The sequence below is a fragment of the Microcaecilia unicolor genome, chromosome 9 (assembly GCF_901765095.1).
Source record: "Microcaecilia unicolor chromosome 9, aMicUni1.1, whole genome shotgun sequence".
In the NCBI taxonomy this organism is placed as follows: domain Eukaryota; kingdom Metazoa; phylum Chordata; class Amphibia; order Gymnophiona; family Siphonopidae; genus Microcaecilia; species Microcaecilia unicolor.
In genome coordinates this window covers 143,425,355-143,447,319 of record NC_044039.1, presented here as the reverse complement: position 1 = coordinate 143,447,319, position 21,965 = coordinate 143,425,355, and the positions used below count along the sequence as shown (strand labels likewise).

The 21,965-nt window shown below is 42.8% G+C and overlaps 1 protein-coding gene across 1 annotated transcript in view; it reads left to right on the top strand.

Moving 5' to 3' along the window:
- SPTBN5 (spectrin beta, non-erythrocytic 5) overlaps nt 1-21,965 on the top strand; it is a 300,302-nt gene that overhangs the window by 233,017 nt on the left and 45,320 nt on the right. The window contains exons 51-59 of the mRNA XM_030213698.1: nt 1,407-1,579; nt 3,871-3,961; nt 4,881-5,027; nt 5,963-6,100; nt 11,045-11,301; nt 11,480-11,666; nt 13,727-13,939; nt 16,531-16,727; nt 18,485-18,689. Coding sequence (XP_030069558.1) covers nt 1,407-1,579; nt 3,871-3,961; nt 4,881-5,027; nt 5,963-6,100; nt 11,045-11,301; nt 11,480-11,666; nt 13,727-13,939; nt 16,531-16,727; nt 18,485-18,689 — 1,608 coding nt within the window. The remainder of the gene's footprint in view (nt 1-1,406; nt 1,580-3,870; nt 3,962-4,880; nt 5,028-5,962; nt 6,101-11,044; nt 11,302-11,479; nt 11,667-13,726; nt 13,940-16,530; nt 16,728-18,484; nt 18,690-21,965) is intronic.

Below are 21,965 nucleotides of genomic sequence, written 5' to 3'. Positions count from 1 at the left end.
ATTTATAACCCGCCCTTACCCAGGGCGGTGAACAAAGAAAACATACATAAAATCACATAAATACAACCTTCTTGACAACTTTTTCAATCATAATACATAAAACAATACTAAAAAAATACTATTGAAGTCCAAACTTCCCATGCAGTCAGTTTATCAGTCCAGCAAAAACGTGGCAAGCCAAACAGAGCAAGTGTGCTTTCGAACAACATTTAAATGCTAGCAGATGATACACGGGTCAATACTAATCAAACACTATTGAATTCCAAGCTTCCCAAGGAGTCAATTAACCAGTCCAGTAGGTAAAACAAATAGAGCAAGTGTGCTTTCAAGTGACGTTTAAATGTTGACAGATGACGTTCATTTTGTAGTCCACTTGGCAACTTATTTCACTCAATTGGCCCCACAATAGAAAAAGTCCTTTTCCTTGTTACATCTGAACACTGCTGACTCAAAGCTGGTACCACTAAATCACAGGTCATTATGGAGTGCAACTACCAAGTTACATACAAGTATTTCATGTTCAAGTAAATACAGGATTCTTGATAAAGAACACAATGTAATGATAACAACAATTTAAATTTCACCCAGTAAGCAACGGGTAACCATTGCAATCTTTTCAAGTAAGGGGATAAATGATCAAATTTCAGCAGGCTAAACAGTAATCGCACAACTGAGTTCTGAACTACCTAGAGCTACTGAAGGCAAGTGGCAGGTAGGCCCTGAAATGCTGAATATTTATGCAATAAAGTCAGCCACCAAGGCGGAGAAAACAAAATCCACTACAGAAGTAGTCAGTCAGGAAGGAGGGAGTAGCGAGGTCAACTTCCAAAGACCCAAAGAGATGAGATGAAAAATGATAACAGTACACTTTATTCTGTTTAGAAGGTAAACACAACTTGATTCAAAATGGCACCGCGTTTTGGCAGAAGTGCCTGCTTCAAGAATCTAAAGAAATCACAGTATAGATTAATAAATACATGCACATATATATACATTTGTATAAAACTGAAAAACAAAAATGTAAGTATGTTCAATAATAAAAAAAATATAGAGAAAAAAAAATAAAACACATTCACTTATGTATGTTTAAAAAAGATGAGTTTAAAGAACAAGGAGTTATACATGTAAAAATATAAACAACCAAAGAAAAAACATTATTTAAAAAAATATGTAAGTGCTTCAAAGGATCAAAAAGATACAAAGTATAACATCCAGAGATGGATGAATACATACATATAGAGATATGCTCTTTATGCTGCTTGGCTTCTTGTTATCCTAAATTATCATTTTGCAGAGACGTGAGGGGAAGGGCTCTTTGTCCTAACTGGGCATAGATATTTACCAATAGGTTCTGAACTACTAGTAACACCACTGTTATCGAGGCTCACTGCTACTTCCCTCTGCAGGATTCCCTGGCTAGTGTGGAGAGCCTCCAACAGAAGCATGAATTGTTTGAAAAAGCCTTAGAAGCCCAGATGGAAAAGATTAACGTAATGGAGTCCTTCGCCTTACAGCTGAGGCAGGACAAGCACTACGACTCAGACAATATTGCCAATAAATGCCAGTCTGTTCTGCACAGGTAACTGGGCCCCAGAGCCTTCCTTCCTCTTCACTTCATGGTCCTGTATTTCTCAATTGTAAGGTCATGCTTGGTGTACAATAAGAAGCCAATTTAAAAGCTATTTCTGCATATAAATAAGTGTTTATAAAATAGTGTGCCCAATATCTCCTGGATTCTATAAAGGGCGCTCAAATGTGTGTGCCCAAATTTGGGGGCGATCCTGAGATGTGTGCGCAACTAAATTGGGTAACAAGCTAATAATTAATTGTCCATGTTGATTGGCACCAATTTGGATTTGCACATGCATCTTCCTATGCACTATTTTAGAAAACTGTGTGCTCAAATCCTATGGCATGCAACCCAAAAGGGGGCATGGCCATGGGAGCGGCATGGGTGGGTTGGGGCATTCCGGAAATTTCCATGCAGTGTTATAGAATACTGTGGGTGTGTACCCAAACTGGGTGCCAGGAATTATACCTGGTTTCAACAGGTGTAAGTCCTGGCACCCACATTTGGGTGCAGACAGGGCCGCTGAGGGAGGGGGGCAGAGGGAGCAAGATTCCCTGGGACCAGCCCCCAAGGGGGACCTGGCGCTGGGGTCTGTCTCTCTTCTGCTCCTGTGTGCTGACTCAAGAAATCATGCACATCTTACCATACTCCTAAATATCCTGTAATAAAATTACACTCCCTAGATATAATTTAAAGAGACACTGGTTCCCAATCTGAGCATCAATGAAATAGTCATTAGTGTTCTATGTGCCTCCAAAACACACATGGGTAAATTCTGCAAATGGCATACAAAAATAGGTGGTAGGAAGATGTGCACTAAACTAGTATTCTGCAAAGGGGTCTTTGTGTGGAATGTCCTTTGTGAAATGCTAACTTATAAGGCCTTTACTAAGCTGTGCTAGTGTTTTTTGGCACACTCTATAAATAAGCGTGCGCTAAATGCTAGAGGTGCCCATATATTCCTATGGGTTACCTAGTGTTAAGACCCCCTTAGCGCAGATCTCGCACTTTACTTTGGGCACAGCACTTATGCCTGCTGTGGATGCTGTAGATGCTGGTGCATAGCTAATGACAGTGGGTGTGTAAATGACCCTATTCTATAACATCACCCATACCCCAGTCCACTCATGCCCTTCCCATAGCCGCACCCCCTTTTGAGTTGTGCATTATAAAATTTAGGGATGCATTTTATAGAATAGAGTGCAAAGGCATATCCACGCATGAGAACATTAGTATTGCCATAGTGGGACAGACCGAAGGTCCATCAAGCCCAACATCCTGTTTCCAACAGTGGCCAATCCAGGTTACAAGTACCTGGCAAGATCCCAAAACAGTACAATAGATTTTATGCTGCTTATCCTAGAAATAAGCAGTGGATTTTTCCCAAGTCCATTTTAATAATGGCTTATGGACTTTTCTTCTAAGAAGCTATACAATCCTTTTTTAAATCCGCTAACTGCTTTTACCACATTCTCTGACAACGATTTTCAGAGTTTAATTACATGTTGAGTGAAGAAATATTTTCTCTGATTTGTTTTAAATTTACTAATTTGTAGCTTCATTGAGTGCCCCCTAGTCCTAGTATTTTTGGAAAAACAAGCGATTCATGTCTACCCATTCCACTCCACTCATTATTTTATAGACCTCTATCATATCTCCCCTCAACTGTTTCTTCTCCAAGCTGAAGAACCCTAGCTGCTGTAGTCTTTCCTCATAGGAAAGTCATCCCATCCTCTTTATCATTTTTGTCGGCCTTCTCTGTACCTTTTCTAATTCCACTATATCTTTTTTGAGACGTGGTGACCAGAATTGCACACAATATTTGAGGTGCAGTCACACCATGGAGCGATAAAAAGACATTATAACGTCCTTGTTTTGGTTTTCCATTCTTTTCCTAATGATACCTAACATTCTATTTGCTTTCTTAGCTGCCACCGCACACTGAGCAGAGGGTTTCTTTCATCGTATCATCAATGATGACACCTAGATCCCTTTCCTAGCTGGTGACTCCTAATGTGGAACCTTGCATTACGTAGCTATAGTTTGAGTTCCTCTGTCCCACATGCATCACTTTGCACTTGCTTACATTAAATGTCATCTGCCATTTGGATGTCCAGTCTCCCAGTCTCGTAAGGTCCTCTCAAATGAGCATATTAAGGGGAAATAACACAACTTATTGCTCTAACAAATCTTGACCATTTCTTCCCTTAGAGCAGCTACATTTAGCCACTCTGCACAGATCAGTTTTAGTTAGCAACTAAATCCCTTTTCACAAATGTTTGTGTCCTTTTCTGTTGTAGGAAAAAGAAACTGTTGGAAAATGCTGATACGCGAAGGAAGAAGTTAGAGAAGTCAAGACATCTGCAGAGATTCCTGCAAAATTCCTATGAGGTATAGTTTCAGTTTAATTTATTGTCATGTTGAAGGTTGCTGAATGAAGCAGCAGCCTGTTTGGGGCAATTTTCAAAACTGTGTGAGCAGCTGCAAAGTCTGCAGATTTTGTACTAATTCTCCAAGGTAAACATGAGCATGCTTTCACAAAGAAATTGCGCAGGGAAAATGTCCCTGCACAGATGGGAATTAACAGTAGTTTTGGAAATGCAAAACTCTTCACATTTTTGCCTTCCGCAACCTAATGCCAACTTGGGAACCTTTCTATCAAAATGTAGTGGAGCAATGTGCTTATTTTTACCTATATACAAAGTGGGCAAGTAAAAAAAAAAAAAGACAAAATTCCTTTACATAAGAAAATAAGCATTGCCATATGAGGACAGACCAAAGGTCCATCAAACCCAGTATCCTGTTTCCAAGAGTAGCCAATCCAGGTCATAAGTACCCAGCAAGATCTCAAAAGAGTAAAACAGATTACATGCTGCTTATCCCAAGATTTTCACAAGTCCATCTCTATAATGGCCTATGGACTTTTCTTGTAGGACCTTATCCAAACCTTTTTTAAACCCTGCTAATCCAACTGTTTTTATATAGCTGTCCAGATTTAGAAACCTTAAAGAAGAGAGAGGTGGTTAAAAAGCTAAAAATAGTCATCAAAATTCTAGGTGTACTGTAGGAAACTGAAGAGGATTAACAGGAAGAATGCAGAAGATAAAGAGTTTTGGGAGGGGGGTTGCATTCTAGAGACCTCCTTTTATAGGTTTGAACAGGAACGTCTTAATATTTTATTTTCCCATACAGCACCTCAACCGATAGAATTAAGTGTAAAAAAAGAACAATAAAAAACCCCCCATCTAACTGAACCTTTGAAGGTCCTGTTACTTTCTTGTTTTGTTACAAAGTTTTGTCGTTGTTTCAGGTTGCTGCCTGGATGAATGAGAAGAACAGCATTGCCCTGGATGAGAGCTGGCAGGACACTAGTAATATACAGGCTAAGTTACAGAAGCACCAGACTTTTGAAGCTGAGATCATATCCAACAGAAATCGTCTTGAAAACATACAGACTGTAAGATGGTCAAGAAAGATATTTGCGACCCAACATTCTCTAGAAAATAAATATATGTAACTGCTGAGAAAGACATAGACTGTACTGTGGATGGACAAAGATACAGAATGAGAGATGAATAGATTTATGGAAATCCCAGTAGAAGGCTACAAGTGAAGGGGAACAGAGGATTGCAAGTCAGAGGAGGACCAGAAAAAATGATACATAGATAGAAGAGAGGTCAAATATTCTAATCACTTGTAAACAGCTCATTTTCTAGTTAAAAAGAAGTATCCCACTGCTGTACTGAGCTTGTACTTATTTTAAGACTATAGAATAATGTTGGGTTTTTGTAACCTTTAAAGAAATGCCTTCCTGCACGGTGTTCACTGCATTGTGGAAATAAGATTTCCCTCTCTGGGAAGTTCTACAAACAATACTTAATTTGATATGAAAAGTTAACATGAGTATATATCTGCCTATCTGTGTGGTGCTGAGTCACATTGTGGGTATTTCTCAGATACAGAGAAAGAGAGAGAGAGAGAGAGATCTGCCTATCTATGTGGCATTGAGTTGCATTATGGGTATTGCTCAGGTACAGAGAGATCTGTGTGGCACTGAGTTGCATTATGGGTATTTCTCAATTACAGACAGAAAGATCTCTGCCTGTCTCTGTGGTGCTGATGTGCATTATGGGTGTTTCTCAGGTACAGAGAGATCTCTACCTATCTGTGTGATGCTTTGCATTACAGATATTTCTGAGGTAGAGAACCATCTGTGCCTTTCCGTGTATCTGTGTGGTGATAAGTTTTATTGTAGGTGTGAGTGATTGTTCCTTGCCTGCATTTTGCACTCGGAGTTATCAGATCCTGATGTTCATACAAAAACAGTGCAGTAATGGATGGATTCCCAGTTTGCGAGAATTGCATTTATTCTGACAAATCTTTATTTTGTAGGAGGGACAAAAGATGTTAGAAGGTGAGCATTTTGCCCCAGATGTGATCCAGTGCAGACTTCTTGAGATTGAGGAGATGTGGAAAATGCTTCTACAGAACTGTACTGAGAAGAAAGCTAAATTGCAGGATGCCTACAAGGTAAATCTAAATGAGGGGTCCTTTTACTAAGGTGCATTGAAAAATGGCTTGCGGTAGTGTAGGCATGGTTATTGGGTGCGCACCAATCCATCTTTCAGTACGCCTGTAAAACAGCCCTTTTAAAAATTTTTGCTGAAAATGGACGTGCGGCAAAATCAAAATTGCCACGTGTCCATTTTGTGTCTGCGACCTTACCGCCAGCCATTGACCTAGTCATAAAGTCTCACGCGGTAACCGGGCAGTAATGTCCTACGCGCGCCAAATGCCAGGAGTGTGTCCGATACGTGTGTCCAAAAATAAAAATTGTTTTTCAGCCGCGCATATAAGCTGCGTGCCAAAAATGAAATTACTGCAAGAGCCACACAGTAGCCAGGCGGTAACTCCATTGTGGTGCCTATAGAGCCTTACGCTGCTTAGTAAAAAGGCCCCTGAGTCATTTATGTGGTTCCATGATGAGAGCAGCCTGTGGGTTTGTAGCTTGCTTGAGGTTCTGATTCCCAGGATGCATTTTTTTCTGGTCCCTCTATCCCTTATCTCCAGGGAAATTGCCTGTAGCCCAGCTTCACATGGTAGGCATATTCTGTAATATACACATATTTTGTAGTGCAGTGCCTGAGTCGTTTCTCTTTGATGTTGTGCTTGTCGGGGCATAGCTACGTGGGGCCACGGGGGCATGGGCCTCCACAGATTATGACCTGGCCCCTTCTACATTTGACTCCCCCCCCCCCCCCGCCGTCGCCAGTCGCCCCCACCCCGCCGCCACATCAGGTATCTTGTTTGCTGGTGGGGGTCCCCAAACCCTGCCAGCCGAAGAGTCTTCTTCAGCGCTGGTTGACTCCGGCACCTTCGTTGTGGGATCATCTGTTTCTGACGCCTTAAGTCCTGCACCGTGCAGGACCCCCGCCAGCAAACAAGTTACCTGATGTGGCGGGGGTGGGTGGCGGCAGGGGGGCGGGTTTCCGGTTGTGGCGGCTGGGGTTCCAAAGTGGCGGGGGGAGGCGGCGGCAGGGGGAGGCAGCTAAACAGTACCCCCCCCCACCTCGGGCTCTGGCCCCGCCCTCCTGCCGAGGTCTGGCTCTGCCCCTGGTGTGTACAAATCACCCACATACTTGCCTGAGTAGTTTCTCTTTGATATTGTGCTTGTCGGGGTGTGTGTACAAATCACCCACATACTTTTGATCCTGCTATTTTTTCAGGGGGCTGATCAGGCATAAAACAGGTGTGTACACTTGAAAATTCTATATATGTGTGTGCTTTTCACTCCTCTGACCTCAACATGTCCTTGCAAACCCCTTGTTGCTGAAAGCACACCAGCTGTGAAACCCAGTGCTTTTAATTGCTCCGAGGGAAACATTTTTTAACAGGGGACTCTCGCCGGATAACTCTGTTGTGATCTAGCTGAATCCTTTTGAAGATTGTCCTCATTCATACACACGCATAGCAGGGGCGTAGCCAGACATCACGGTGGGAGGGGGCCAGAGTCCTAGGTTGGGGGCACATTTTGAGTGCCACCCCGCCAACCCCCCCCCCCCCCCCACCGCCATGCCTCGCCGCCCCCCACTGCCTCACTTCGCTTCCTCGCCATCTTGCCCCCCTCACTGCCTCACAAATAAATACCTTTCACAGCCGCGTTCACTGCCCTGCTTGTCTTTCTTCTTGCTCCTCCTGTGCACGCTGACGTTCCTTCTCAGTTTCACGTAAATGAGCGTCAGCGTGCACAGGAGGATCAAGAAGAAAAACGAGCAGGGCAGCAAACGCGGCTGTGCCGGAGACCAGCGCTGAAGAAGGCTTCAACTGGCAGGGGTTGGGGACCCCCAGCAGCCTAACCAGGGGCCCGGATGCAATTTTGGGGGGTCCAGGCCCCCGTAGCCCCCCATAGCTACACCCCTGACGCCCCTGACGCATAGGGCTGGAAGTTTATCCCGATCTCTCTGCCAATCATAGTCCACCACCCCTTCTGGGACGTACAGAATGCACCTTATCCAAACATGACATTTGTCACTGATTGTAACATTAATCATCAAATGGTGGTCTTCACATATTTTTTTATTTGCTTGGATTTAATCACACCTTTTTCATTAGTAGCTCAGTGAGTCACATTCAGATTCCCTGTCCCTGGAGGGCTCACAGTCTAAGGGGCCCCTTTTACTAAGGGGCCCTGTGCAAGTGGCAGTGCGAGTTTTGCTGCACACAGAGTTCCCTTTTACTGCAGCGGGTAAAAATGTGGAAGAAAGAAATGGCCACGCGGTAAGTTCGCACTTCCCACGTGGCCATTTCGGGGGAGGGATGGGTGGTGATAAGGTCTCCCACGCTAACCCAGCAGTAACTGGACAGCATACAGCACTGCCCGATTACTGCCAGGTAACCTCCCCTGTGGAAATATTTTTAAAATATTTCCACTAGTACCGGAAATGCCGCGCACTGGGGGGGGGGGGGGGGGGGGGTGGAACTACTGCCGGCACCCACGTTGGGCTGGAGTTAGTTCTGGGTTGCTGCACAGCAACGCTTTAGTAAAAAGGCCTCTAAGTTTGTAACTGATACAATGGAGGGTTAAATACAGTTTGAACTGGGCTTTCCTGGCTCTGGCCACAAGGCTACTCCTTCACTCCACATATGTGTGTCACTCTTTAATGTAGGTAAAATTTGTCAGTTGTGCAAGGATTGTTCCCAAAGTCAGTTCCTCAACACTAGACAATGCACTACAAGTCTTTTTCTAGCAAATCCTAAATTGATATTATTAGAGTCCGTAGGACACTACTGACTATTTTCCTACCACAAGCAAGCAGAGTGATTCTCATTCTGGTCTCCTCTGGTCTTGTATGCAGAGCATATTGTTAGAAAGCTACTAATTTTTATGAAAAGTGATACCCAGGGCTTCCCTCCAGCCTTCACAAAGTATTTGCCGAGTCCCACGCATCTTGAAGCTGCTGAGCAGGAAGGTTGGTTAGCGCATCTTAAACGTTTTAGAGCAAGCTAAATTGATTTAACATGCATTACCCCAGGCATTAAAGTCAATGAGTTCACATGAAAAAGTTCTAACACATGTTAACAAATTTGTGTTAAAATGGACATGCAGAATGAAATGAAAATATGTTCAAAAATCAGGAAAAAAGCCCAAATATCCCTAAGAACCAGGCCCACAAAAAAAGATTTTTAGGTGAGGACATTGAAAAGATCTTAAAATGTCAGTCTGTTGAAAATGGATCAAAAAAGGTTTTTTGATATGCTTGGGTCTCTATATATTCCATTATTTAAAAAGGAGTCTGCAGAGTATATAATTTGTTGGGTCTTGAATTGGTTGAACGGGAGGTGGGGGTGGGGGGGTTGGGGGGAAGGGATGGGGTAATGGTTAAAACTTTTGGTTGATGACGGCTTGACCATATTAGTGACATTTTGATTGCCTTGCGAATGTTATATCTTTGTTTTTTGTATTTGACTCTGTTTGTCATCAATAAAAATTGTTGAAACATAAAAAAGAGTCAATATTCAGCCAGCATGGTAATCATAATTTAAGTGTCGAGTTTTAAATTAATATGAACGTGCAGGCCCATTGTCCAGCTAAACCATAGCCAGTTAAGGGGCCCTATTATTAAACCAAGGTAAAAAGTGGCCTGCACTAGTTTTGGCATGTGAAATTGGCACAAGCTGGGCATTTTTTATCAAGGCAGGAAAAGACCTTTATTAAAATGGGACAGTAAATGGCCATGCGCTAATATTAAAATTAGCATGCAGCTATTTACTACCTAAGCCCTTACCACCACTTATTTAGAAAGTGGAAAGGCCTCACACGCTACTTGTGCGATAATCAGGCAGCATGCGACAATGTGGCCTCGCTGCCGATTACCACCAGGAATGCTCCCTGCAGTAGAAAATAGGAAGTTAGTTTCCACTTCAGGAAACTGCATGCGCCAACTTCAGAACTACCGCCGGGTGCCCACACTACCCTAGTGGGTAGGGTCAATTTGGTGCATGCTAGCTGAGCAGTAGCCCTACCGCATCTTAGTAAAAGAGCCCCCAAGTGCGATGTTCTGGCTATGGGACACCTCATAAAGATAGGACTGACTTTTATGTGATCCTATTTATGTGGTGACCTTGGCTAGTTATTTATTTATTTATTACATTTGTATCCCACATTTTCCCGCATAGCAGTAGGCTCAATGTGAGGTTCCAAAGAGGAGAGTGCCAACTCCGGGAATATATACAGAGTGGAAAATAGAGTAACAGTAGGTGCAAGGAAGCTGATAAGGTTCCGGAAAAGAGAATACAACTCTGGGATGAATCCCAATGAGGCTGATAAGTCTCCGGGGATGGGACTACAGCTTCTAGTGAGCAATACAGAGTAGGATAAGGGTAGAAGTACACTTAATTATAACTGGAATGGTAAAATTTGTGCAGTTTGAAGTAATAGGATTATGTGGAAGGGGTATTGTTCATTTCTTAGATCGAAAGATGTAATGCATTGTTCATGAATCAGTTTGGGTCTGCTGGGTAGGCTTTCCGGAAGAGGTGAGTCTTGAGGTCTTTTCGAAATTTTAGATGGGTGTTCACAGTTCTAATGTTTCTAGGTAAAGCGTTCCAGAGCTGGGTGCAAATGTAGGAAAAGCTGGATGCATATGTTGATTTGTATTTTGTGCTTAATATTGACACTTACTTGACCAGGTGCCAAAATAGAATGCCGCCAAAATAGCCGGTTTTGCTTAAGTACTAACTGGTCATTTTCAGTAATAATAACTGGTTAAGTGCTGCTGAAAGTGACTGGTTAGCCCCAAACAAGCAATTTAACCAGTGAGAGCCATTTCTGGCCAGTTAAATCATTTTGAATAGCAACCCCTGTCTGTTTAAGTGCTGAATCCCTCACAGGGATTCAAAGAGAGATATGCGCTGCTTATATACAGGTGATCAGGATATCACAGCACTGAACGCTAATACACTGACCTCCCACAGGCTCTACACTTCCAGCGAAGTATAGAAGATGCTGAGAAATGGCTGGATCACATTTCTCTTGAGCTGGATACGTCTGACACCGGGAAGGACCTGGCTTCTGTGAATAACCTCCTGAAGAAACAGACTGAATTAGAAGAGGATGTTGCCAGTCAGAAGGACAGATTTCAAGCATTTATGTGCAAGGCTCGTGAATTCCATAGTGGGAAACACTTCCTGGCAGATGAGATACAGGACAGAGTAGAGAACACAGTGCACAGGTGTGATGTCTTCAGCATGAGGTTTATCATTTTCTTTGCTGTATCCTCCATCCTTTTTCCTCAGTCTTCCCCTTCTCTGGTTTTTTTCTTCCAGTTGTTTCTTTTTTCTTTCCCTTTGGTTACTATAACACCAACAGATGTTTCCATGATGTTAAATGGATGTCCTTGAAACTTGCAGGTACGAGAGCTTGAGTGAGCCCTTGCAAGAGCGCCATACCACTTTGGAAGCCAAGAGGTTACTATACCAGTTTTTCCAAGACATTGATGATGGACTGGCCTGGGTCCAGGAGAAACTCCCTCTGGCCTCTTCCAAAGATTATGGCCAGTCTCTTCCATCAGTCCAGAGCTTACTGGAGAAGCACCAGGTAACATTTCACTGGACACAGTATTAACATTCCACATTAAACTTTCAGAGGGTAATATACCCCCTGAAAGGAGCAGCCTAGAGGTTAGAGCACCGGTCCTGAACTCCAGAGGTGGCTGGTTCAAATCCCACTACTGCTCCTTGTGATCTTGGGCAAGTCACTTAACCCTCCATTACCTCAGGTACAAGCTTAGATTGTGAGCCCACCTGGGACAAAGAAATATCCAGTGTACCTGAATGTAACTCACCTTGAGCTTCTACTGAAAAAGGTGTGAGCAAAATCCAAATAAATAAAAAATAATACAGCCTGTGGAAGTCAGCAGTTTTTAAGCCACTGACAGTTATGGGCTGAATTAAGCCTGGATATTGAATGTCAGGCCATGTCCAGGCTTCAGCATTGAATATCCAGGTAAGTGTGGTCACCTAGAAGTTACTAGGCACCAACTGTATTTAGACCAGTGCCTGGTTAGCTTAGTGGATAAAGTTAGTTCAGTCTTTGTGCAGTACTAACAGTGGTGTAGTAAGGAAAGGCAGTGCCCAGGAGAAGGATGCCCCCCCCCCCCCCATATTGCACCAGCGTTCACCTCCACCCCCCTTAGTATACTAAACTATACTAAAAAGAAATCAAAATAACTGACTATATAGATACACATCTTCCTGGAAATGAGTCATCATAGGTTCAGCAGAATCAAGTCCTGCCTTATCACTATTAGATTATTTTGTAAACAAACAATTGGATAATGGAAAGACAGTTAAGTGGATTTGGATTTTCAAAAGGCATTTGAAAAAAATCCCTTATGAGAGACTTTTTAGAAAATTGAGTCATGGAATAGGAGGCCATGCTCTTTTGTGGACAAATGTAAAATGATGCACATACAGAAAATGTATTGGAGTTACTGTGGGCAATATGATAAAAAGATTTTCAAGCCAAGAATGTTAGGGATTATTCAAAAAGGGATGGAGAACAAAACTTAGAATATAATTATGCCTCTCTATAGGTCCTTGGGATGTCTGCACCTTGAGTATTTTGTGTGCTTTTCTGGTCTACCCATCTCAACTAGAAAACATTTAGAGAAGGTCGACAAAAATGATAAAGGGGACGGAACACCCCCCTTAAGAAGAGAAACTAAACAGGTTAGGGATTTTCAGCTTGGAGAAAAGACAACTGAAAGGGGATGCGATAGCAGCTTATAAAAACATGAGTGGGGTGGAACGATTAAATAGGGAATGATTATTTTACATGTCAAACAACTCAAAATCCAGAGGGCACTCTATGAAACTAACGGCCAGCAGATTGAAAACAAATCAGTAAGTTTTTTTCTTTATACAACATGTAAATAAACTGTGGAAGATGTCAGAGGACATGGTCAAGGTGACCAACATAGCAGGATTCAAAAGGGGATTGAACAAGTTCTTGGAGGGAAATTATTAGCTCGTTGAACATGGGAGAGCCAGTGCTAATCCCTGGAAATTGACTATAAGGCATAGCTCTACTTCCTTAACATCTACCAGCACAGACCACAACGAATGGGTTTCGCCCTTTTACCATGGATGGAGGCAGAGATCAAAGCCTACTGGCAGAAGAGCATAACCCATCTATTCTGAACATGTCTAGTAGGACTAAAAAAAAGGAAATTATCAGGTAAAACCAAATTCCAACTTTTGGGGATCTGCTAGATACTTGCAACTTAGACTAGCCACTGGTCTCAATGGACCTTAGTCTGACTTGGCATAGCTTTTCTTAGGTTCTTATGATAGTTTCACCATAGAATTTAATGGAAAATGTTTTTGATTGAAACACGAATGAATGAGTGAAACTTACCCATGTCACTGCATTTATTTTTTTCTCGGATGAAATAAGACAGAACAAGGACTGGTTCAACTTTTGGTTAGCCACTATTTACATTGTATTACCTGCCATGAAATGGCTTATCAGTCAGTATTGAATCTAAGTGCCCAATTTTTGAATCACAATCCATATATACTTCCTTGTCACTCTCTTTCTCTCTTGGGCCAATCATGCCTGTCATAGTTTAATATATTTTATTCTGTGATTCTTAGAACTTGGAAAATGAGATTAGCAGTCGGTCAGTGCTGCTGGAAGTGGTGACAGGCACAGGGTTCAAGCAGATGAGGAGTGGCCATTTTGCCTCCCAACAAATCAATGATCATTTGCAACAGTTGGATGCAGCTATGGAAACCTTGAAAACAGAAGCTCAGCAGAGGAGAAAGAGGCTTATGCAAGCTTTAAATGTCCAGCAGTTCCTCACGGAGGCCAGTCTAAGTACTTGAAGCCTTTAGATTTTTGGTTTCAGTGTCAGAAATTGAGTTGGCCCTAAAAGTGAATTGACAGAGGCAGTGGTGTAGCTAGATGGGGGCCTGGGCCCCCCAAATTTGCTCTGGGCCCCTGGTTGGCTGCTTAAAGTCCCTAACCCCTGCCAGCTGAAGACTTCATCCAGCGCTGGTCTGTGGTGGCGGCTGTGCACTGCCTGCCCTGCTTTCTCTTCCCCTCACGTCGGACACACTCTTTTTAGTGAAATTGAGCATGCTTCATTTCACTAAAAGGAGCATGCCGGATGTGAGGGGAGTAGGGCAAGCAATGCGGCAGCGCCGGAGACCAGCGCTGGATGGAGTCTTCAGGTGGTGGGGGTTGGGGACCCCTGCCAGTCAAGGCATTTGCGGTGGCGGTGCTTCAGCTGGCGGGGGTTGGGGACTTCTGCCAGCCAAGATGTACGGTGGCGGCGGTGGGTGGCGGAGAGGGGGGCGAGGTGGCAGAGGGGGACAGTGACGGGGGCGGGGGCGGCAGCAGGGCAGCCACCAAAATGTGCCCCCGCACCTTGGGCTCTGGCCCCCTCCCATCTTGAGGTCTGGCTACACCCCTGGACAGAGGTCAATTTTCAGCTGTGCAGAGACTTATCCATTTAACTTTATACATATGTGGAAAAATGCATATACCTTTAGCATGATTGAGATGGGGGGGCAGTTACTAAGATGCAGTAATAATTAGTGTTTTTACTACATTGTAGCTTACACAGAAGTCATTAATCTGCAGTATCACAGGTTAGTGACTCCCAAGGTTCAGGAATAATGCAACTTGCAATAAACCTGAGAAGCTATGTTATTCTGCCCCAGGGTGCATTTCATCTCCCGCCAAAGCAGGAAAGTCTCCTGTTGAGATGAGGAATAGTTTTTTCTTACTGCCGCTGCTGCTGCTCCTTCCAATGCAGCAGCGGTGGCAAAACAACAACAACAACAAAAAAGCAAACATGGAGCCGCAGCACTGCTTTCAGGCATGCGCTGTCAGTTCTGCCGGTCATCTACCCCCGGAACTCGAAGTTGTCGTCAGCGGGAGCACAGGACCAGCAGAGCCGACAGCACATGCCTGAAGGCTGCTGCTGCGGCCCCGCATTTGCTTTTCTTTTTTTTGTCGCGGCTACTGCAAAAGCTGCATCATGGAGGGGATGAAAAGTTGAAGCCAATAGGTTAGTCTCTGTTTCTTTTTCAACAAAGTAAGCAAACGGTAACCTCTGAGCTGCTGCATCCACGTTTTGTCATTCTTATATTGTTGATAGCATTTTTTTTTTCATTTATCTCACTTTTATTTTCAAACATTGCTGACTTGTGCAGTATACAGATGTACACAGAGGAAGTATAATAAGGGAATAACTTTTCATAGGTAGAGTAGTAATTTCTTAGAAAGTGTAATCAGTGTGTCATTTGGAGGGGCTGGTTATAGGGACACCCTAGCACTGTTATATTTGTGCAGAGATTTTTTTTCTCAATGTAAATGGCCTCTAAAACCGACAACATATTATGAGAATCAGGTGTTCAATATTCAGATTTTCTATTTATTTATTTACTTATTTATGTCATTTATATCCCACATTAGACATGAATTGGGTTGAAACCTGGGAGCATTTAAAATCTTTTTTTTTTCCCTTTGCCTACATCAAAAGAAAAAGATGACATGAGGTAGAGTGGGTGGAACAAAGCAGAGTGGGCGTGGCTGGGGCATTTACTACTACTACTACTACTACTATTTAGCATTTTTATAGCGCTACCTCTTAAAAATCGGGACCCTTTGGCAGCTCTGTCTCCAGTCCCCAAAGACACATAAATGATTTCAGCCAAACCCTGTTCCCATCGACAAAGACCTATACCCCCCCCCCCCCCCTCTTCGCCAAACAATCCTTCCCTCGCCAACAACTGCTGGGTAATTTCAGACTCCAGGCCAATCAGAGCCCAGTCAACAAGTTTTAAAAGTATACTGCTCACAGTACTGTAGATTCACTTCTTCACTAAGTGAAACTAACAGAGGGCATGTACTTTTTTTTTATAACAGCTTTAACATAAAACTTGCACCACCTGCTGGCCAAACTAGAGAAATGCATTTCAAGAGTTAATAAAGGCAATTTTACAGGTTTAAAACACACACTGTTTCTTCACAGGATCATATCATGGTCTCTTACCCAATTATCAAGGAAACTAAATTTGCAATTCAAATTAGTCATCACTTGAGATTGCGCTCACATAAAAACAAGCATCTGGGTATAATCAGCAAAATCCATTGTTTCAGTTGTTAATTACAATCAAGAAAGCATCTTCAATGGAATAGACTTCATGAGTATGGGTACAATTTGAATTATTACTGTAGACTACTCCTGGACATTGAAGTCTCTGTTTCTCTGCTTTCACCATGTGATTTAAGCAAACCATTTAAAACTTCCTCCCCCTGTCCCTTCACATGGTCACCCTCCCTAGAAGCAAAGAATAGATGAGGAATAAAAGAGATGGTGATGGGATCAGTGAAATTATAGAATAGCTCTGTTATTGCTGGTAGAAAATTCATTGCTTCTTTGCCACAGCTTTCAGAGGCTGAGTCATGGATAGTAAAGAGAAGCTTTGATTTGGAGACCTCTGACTATGGAAAGAATGAAGAATCCACCCAGGCACTGCTGAGGAAGATGGAAGCCACCAAGCTGGACTTGGAGAGTTTTACGCCTCGAATTGTCAAACTGAGAGAGAAGGGCCAAAATCTTATGGAGAATGAAAACCCAGAGAGGTCAGTAACAGAGGGGCTCATAACATGCTTTTGTGGAGACCATCACAGCTTTCTAGGCCCATTTTACACAGAACATTGAGCTTGGAATTGAGATGTCCTGGTTAAGACGTGCTCAACTCTGGAGGTATTTTTCAAAAGGCTTTCCCAAATGCAGAGCCTTTTGTAAAATACATATAAGGATGTGCAATATTGTATGTGTATTTGCTGGCATGCCCAGCGGGAGCAGCCATTTAACAAGTATTAAAGGAAAAAATGAGTAGTGCTTCTTCCAGGTGTAGCCATCCCATGTTACAAATCTATACATATATATGTCACCAATTAAATAGTGAGGTGAAAAAAAAATTTTTGAGGCAGAAATGAACAACAGAGGATTAAGGAGAATGATGCCCTTAATTTCTCATATAGAGCCCTGGCTAAAACAAAAGCATTTTAAAAATCTGTGTATGCCTATGAGCTGGTAATAATTCTTCCTAAATATGCATATTCCCATGGCATGCTCTGCTACACTCCCTTGAAGTTTCTGCATAGTGTGGTTCTCCATGTGTAAGTAGCAGCTGTCTGAACTCATCCTTTCCATTACGTAGCTTCCCACTATTCCAGAATCGGTGGGATACTTGTGTCCATCAACCAGCATGTGGAGATAGACAACTGAAAACTGAGCTGAGACATATTTCTCTTGGCATCCAGACCAGCTCCTCAGTATTTTCTGTCTCCAGCAGGTTAATACATTTCAGCTTCTGGTTCTATGCTTTACTTCTGGTCCAGTTGGTCAACTGGTCTCCAGTTGACTTTTGTGGGTGACTTCATTCTGCTGAGTCATATCTGGAGGTCTTCAGATCCCTGTCTCTGGTGCCTTGCGAATTTACTTCTTCCGTCCCTTCACCTTTCCCCTGTTTCCTGTGGAGCTTTCCTTTTCCAGCACAACAACCTTAAAAAAAGAAAAAGAAGGAGAAGGAAAGAGGTTTACTGGAGAGTCAGAGTATCAGTCCTGGTTCTTTCTCGGCTGGGGTAAGACTTGTGGAGACTATGAGCTTGGGGGGGGGGGGGGCACAACTAAGTCCAACTATTAAAGTTTGACTCAGAACTACTTGGAGGGCTGAAAGTTCTGCTTGATGTAGGGAAGAGATACTGATTGCTTGGGACTGGACTGTATGTAATCTACATGTGTAAATGCTGGGATTTGTATGTGGAGAGGCTTCTAAAATAACCACTTTGGATTTATATCAGATAAAGCATAATGTTTTTTACAAAAATGTTACCTTCTTTCTCGTTCTGTTTATAACCTGACAATCTCTTAATCTTGTATTTTGTACTCTTAATCTTCATTAACATATTATAAGCCACATTGAACTGATACTGGAGTTTTTTTTCTGGAAAATGTGGGATATAAATAAATAAATAATACTGATTCCTGTTGTGTAGGAAAAAAAATATTGTGGCTTCTCCATGGTGCAAGAACTATGCTGTTAAGCAAAAATTATCCCCAAAACTTGAAAGCCTTTGGAGTGGAGGAGTGGCCTAGTGGTTAGGGTGGTGGACTCTGGTCCTGGGGAACTGAGTTCAATTCCCACTTCAGGCACAGCTCCTTGTGACTCTGGGCAAGTCACTTAACCCTCCATTGCCCCAGGTACAAATAAGTACCTGTATATGTAAGCCACATTGAGCCTGCCATGAGTGGGAAAGCGCGGGGTACAAATGTAACTAAAATAAAATTTCAAAATGGAATCTTTTCTTTTGTTTCTTGCCCTCTTTCCCAGTGACACTATAATTCCAAAACTCCAGACCATTCTTGAAGAATATAACTCGCTCCTGGAGAAAAGTGATGCTCAACAGGCACAACTGAGGGAGCAAATCAAGTTGTACCAACTCCAGAGGGAAAGTGAGTTAGTAAAAGCCTGGCTCTCCAGGAAACAGGCTGCAGCCGAGTCCGAGGACTATGGGCAAGACCTGGAAGGTGCTGAGGTAAAAGTTTGCTTTCTCCCTCCCAGTATCTATCCCCTAGATATTTAAACTCCATGGTCAGCATTGCTTTTAGATATTGTGCTCTTATTGTGAATTTGAATTTGCCTTTTCATATGTAAAGTTTTTTGACTTTGTAGTTTCGAATCATTTGTCCATAGGATGGCTCTGTACTTTGTTGCTACACATTTGAAAATAAAGATTTAAAAAAAAAAAAAACTAACTTATACCTGGATATTTAGTACTGGGCTCTACCCAGTATATTTGAGTATAAAGTAGCCAACAGTAATTATCTGGGTACTGCCAATATTCAGTGTCGGTATTTAAGTAACTATCTTGAAAGGTTAGAACACCTATTTTGCTCCTACCTAGATAGGTCTCACTGAACAATGGACCCTATCTATTTACCTTATTCAGAGGATTTGGGATTTTATTATTTTAATTCTGATATTTTTTCAGTTTGTAGGAAGCATAGGTCATTTAGAAATTCAGATGTCGGATATGCCAGAGTACTGCCACACTCTTAAGTAACTATCCCACCCCCCCCCCCCCCCCCACCCGATATTCAGCTCCTGGCCAGCTAATATACAGTGGGAGACAGCTGGTTATCTCTGCTAAATTTTCGCTGTCAGTGCTAAAAAGTTAACTGGCTATATTATGAAATAACCAGCAATATTCAGCGCTGACTGGCTAGGTTTAGCAGGCAAATTGGACCACATAAATAGCAGTCCTATCTTTGCCCGCTATTAACTTAACTGGCCAGCACTGAATATTAGCTTAGTCAGTAAGTGATGGCTTAAAAAAAAACCCAGATAATCAATGCCGGTCACCGGAAACAGCCCAACATTGAATATCCGGGGTCAGTGCCGACCACAGCACTTAAGCGGGCTGCCTCCAGCCAGCTGAATATCAGGCCTGTATGTATTTCTGGGGCAATGCACTTGAAAATGTATTCTCCCTCTGGCAGTGGATGAGTTCTTTGCTGTTCCTAAGATCCTAGGCATAATCTCCTGATATTAGTTCTGTTGGACACAACAGATGGTTTACACAACAGTTAGGCAGGGTCTTAAGTTTCTGTTTCTGGCTATTTCCCAGTATTGTGGGTTAATAATGGCTGTATTTATGAACATGGGGTTGTAATACAATACAGACGTTTGTGGACTTTTGGTCTGTGAGTTTGTGTACCAACACAGTTTACACTAATTCATGCAGGCTGGCATTCTTTATCATCCCTACCAGACCAGTCCAGAACCAATGGTTTATGCCTAGCAACCTGTCTTATGGGTGCATGGCTTCTTATTCAGGCATCAGCCAGGAACATTTCAATCTCTGTCTCAGCAAGCCGGTTGCTCTGTCTCTGAAATTGGTCGGCGGATACAGCCTCAAAGCCCTGGCTCAACAGGCTTCCCTTTCAAGGGAAACTGCTGTTTGGTGAAGATCTGGAAAATCTGGTGAAGAACACGAGGGAGGTAAAACCCCAAAGATTTATGGAGAACAAGCTCAAGGCTTCCTCACATACATCTTCTAGCAGAACAAAATTTTGAGATATGAGGTGACATAGTAGATGACGGCAGAAAAAGAGGTGTGATCTGTGAGGTGTTAACCATCCTCACAGATCCAAGTCCTTCCAATGTTCTAAGTCCCAGTGTAGAGCATCCTCCTTTCATTTCAACAGAAGAGGAGCAAGCCAGAGTCCCAGGAACTCCAGGTCTGCACAATGATGGGTGGCAGATCCACTTTTTGATGAATAAGGAGGCCAGTTGACCGATTTTTGCAAGGAATAGGCCCAGATAACATCCAACAAGGCAGTGTTGGACATAATGAAACACAGCTACAAGATGGAGTTCTCCCACCATTTCGAAGATTAATTTTTAGTGGTGACTGGCTGAAGCACTTGGAGTTAGGGCCATAGTTCTGATTCCCATAGACCAGTGGGAAACTGGCAGGTATTATATTTATTTGATCAGGTCAAAGAAGGAAGGTGCATTCTGCCCTACCCTCGATCTAGGGGTGTCAATCAAGCACTGAGGGTGCCACATTTCTGGATAGAGATATTGCAGTCTGTCATAGAGGTAGCGCACTAAGGAAAGTTTCTCAAGGAAGTATCCCTCTGATATTCAAAACCATTTAACTGGCCAGGAAACTCACCTGGCCGGTTAAAAGGCATTTAACCGGCTATCCGGCGAGATTAAGCTGGAGATAGCGGAATATTCCCGGTTACCAGCTAGGAGATAACTGGCTATATCACACGATATAGCTGGCTATCCCCAAATATTCACCACATAGCCAGCTATTGTAAATGGCCACATCGGGTCGATTAAATAGCTGGAATATCTTTGGCCGGTTTAAACTTAACTGGCAATCTCCAAATATCATCTTAGCCGGTTAAGTTTAAATCAGCCAAAAATAAACCGGATATTCAATGCCGGTCACCAGAAACAGCCTGGCATTGAATATCCTGGCTGATCACCGACCACGGGACTCCCTCCCGTGGTTTGAACATCGGCCCCCATATCTTTACATTCCAATTTGGCCAGTGCATCAAAAGGTTCTCCTATTTGCAATTCTCAGACACCACTATTAGTTTCAGGCCCTACCTTTAGCATTGGCCACAGCTCCAAGAACATTCACAAAGGTCATAGTGGTGATGGCAACAGAAGGCATCATGGTCCTCAACGACTGACTCATAAAGGCTAAGTCAGAAGTTGAGAGTAAACAAGCCATCGCTCAAGTGGTACAGGTCTCTCAGGTAACTTTGCTGTCTCTCTGCTGTCCTTCACATTCAGCACTTTGGTAAAGCCTGTTCTCATCAGTCCTTTAGTCATTTCTGCCATGGTTCTGGCCTTGATGGTAATCTCATCAATTGTACATTACAAATCAAATGGGTAGAGCCAGAAATACTTCACTCTTTCTGCCTGTAGATGCTTGATAATCTTCTGCAGTTCTCTCCTTTGTCATAGTGTTGTTACTTGAGAGTTTGGAGTAGATCTCTATCAGGCAGTTCTCACATTGGATTCTACTTAGTTTTCTTGTAGTTTGTAATACAGTCTCTTTTGCTTGTTCTCATGAAACAGGACAATTACATCTCTTGGCTTACTTTTCTGCTGAGACCCCAAACCATGTGCTCCGCTGGTTTCCTTAGTATTTGCAGCTGCCAGAATAATTGTGCATATTTACTGTACCAGATTTTCATAATCACATTTCTCATCTTTTTCTGGAATCCCACACAGTTTCAGATTACTCTGCTGAGCTTGATTCTCCATATCCTTGATTTTGTCC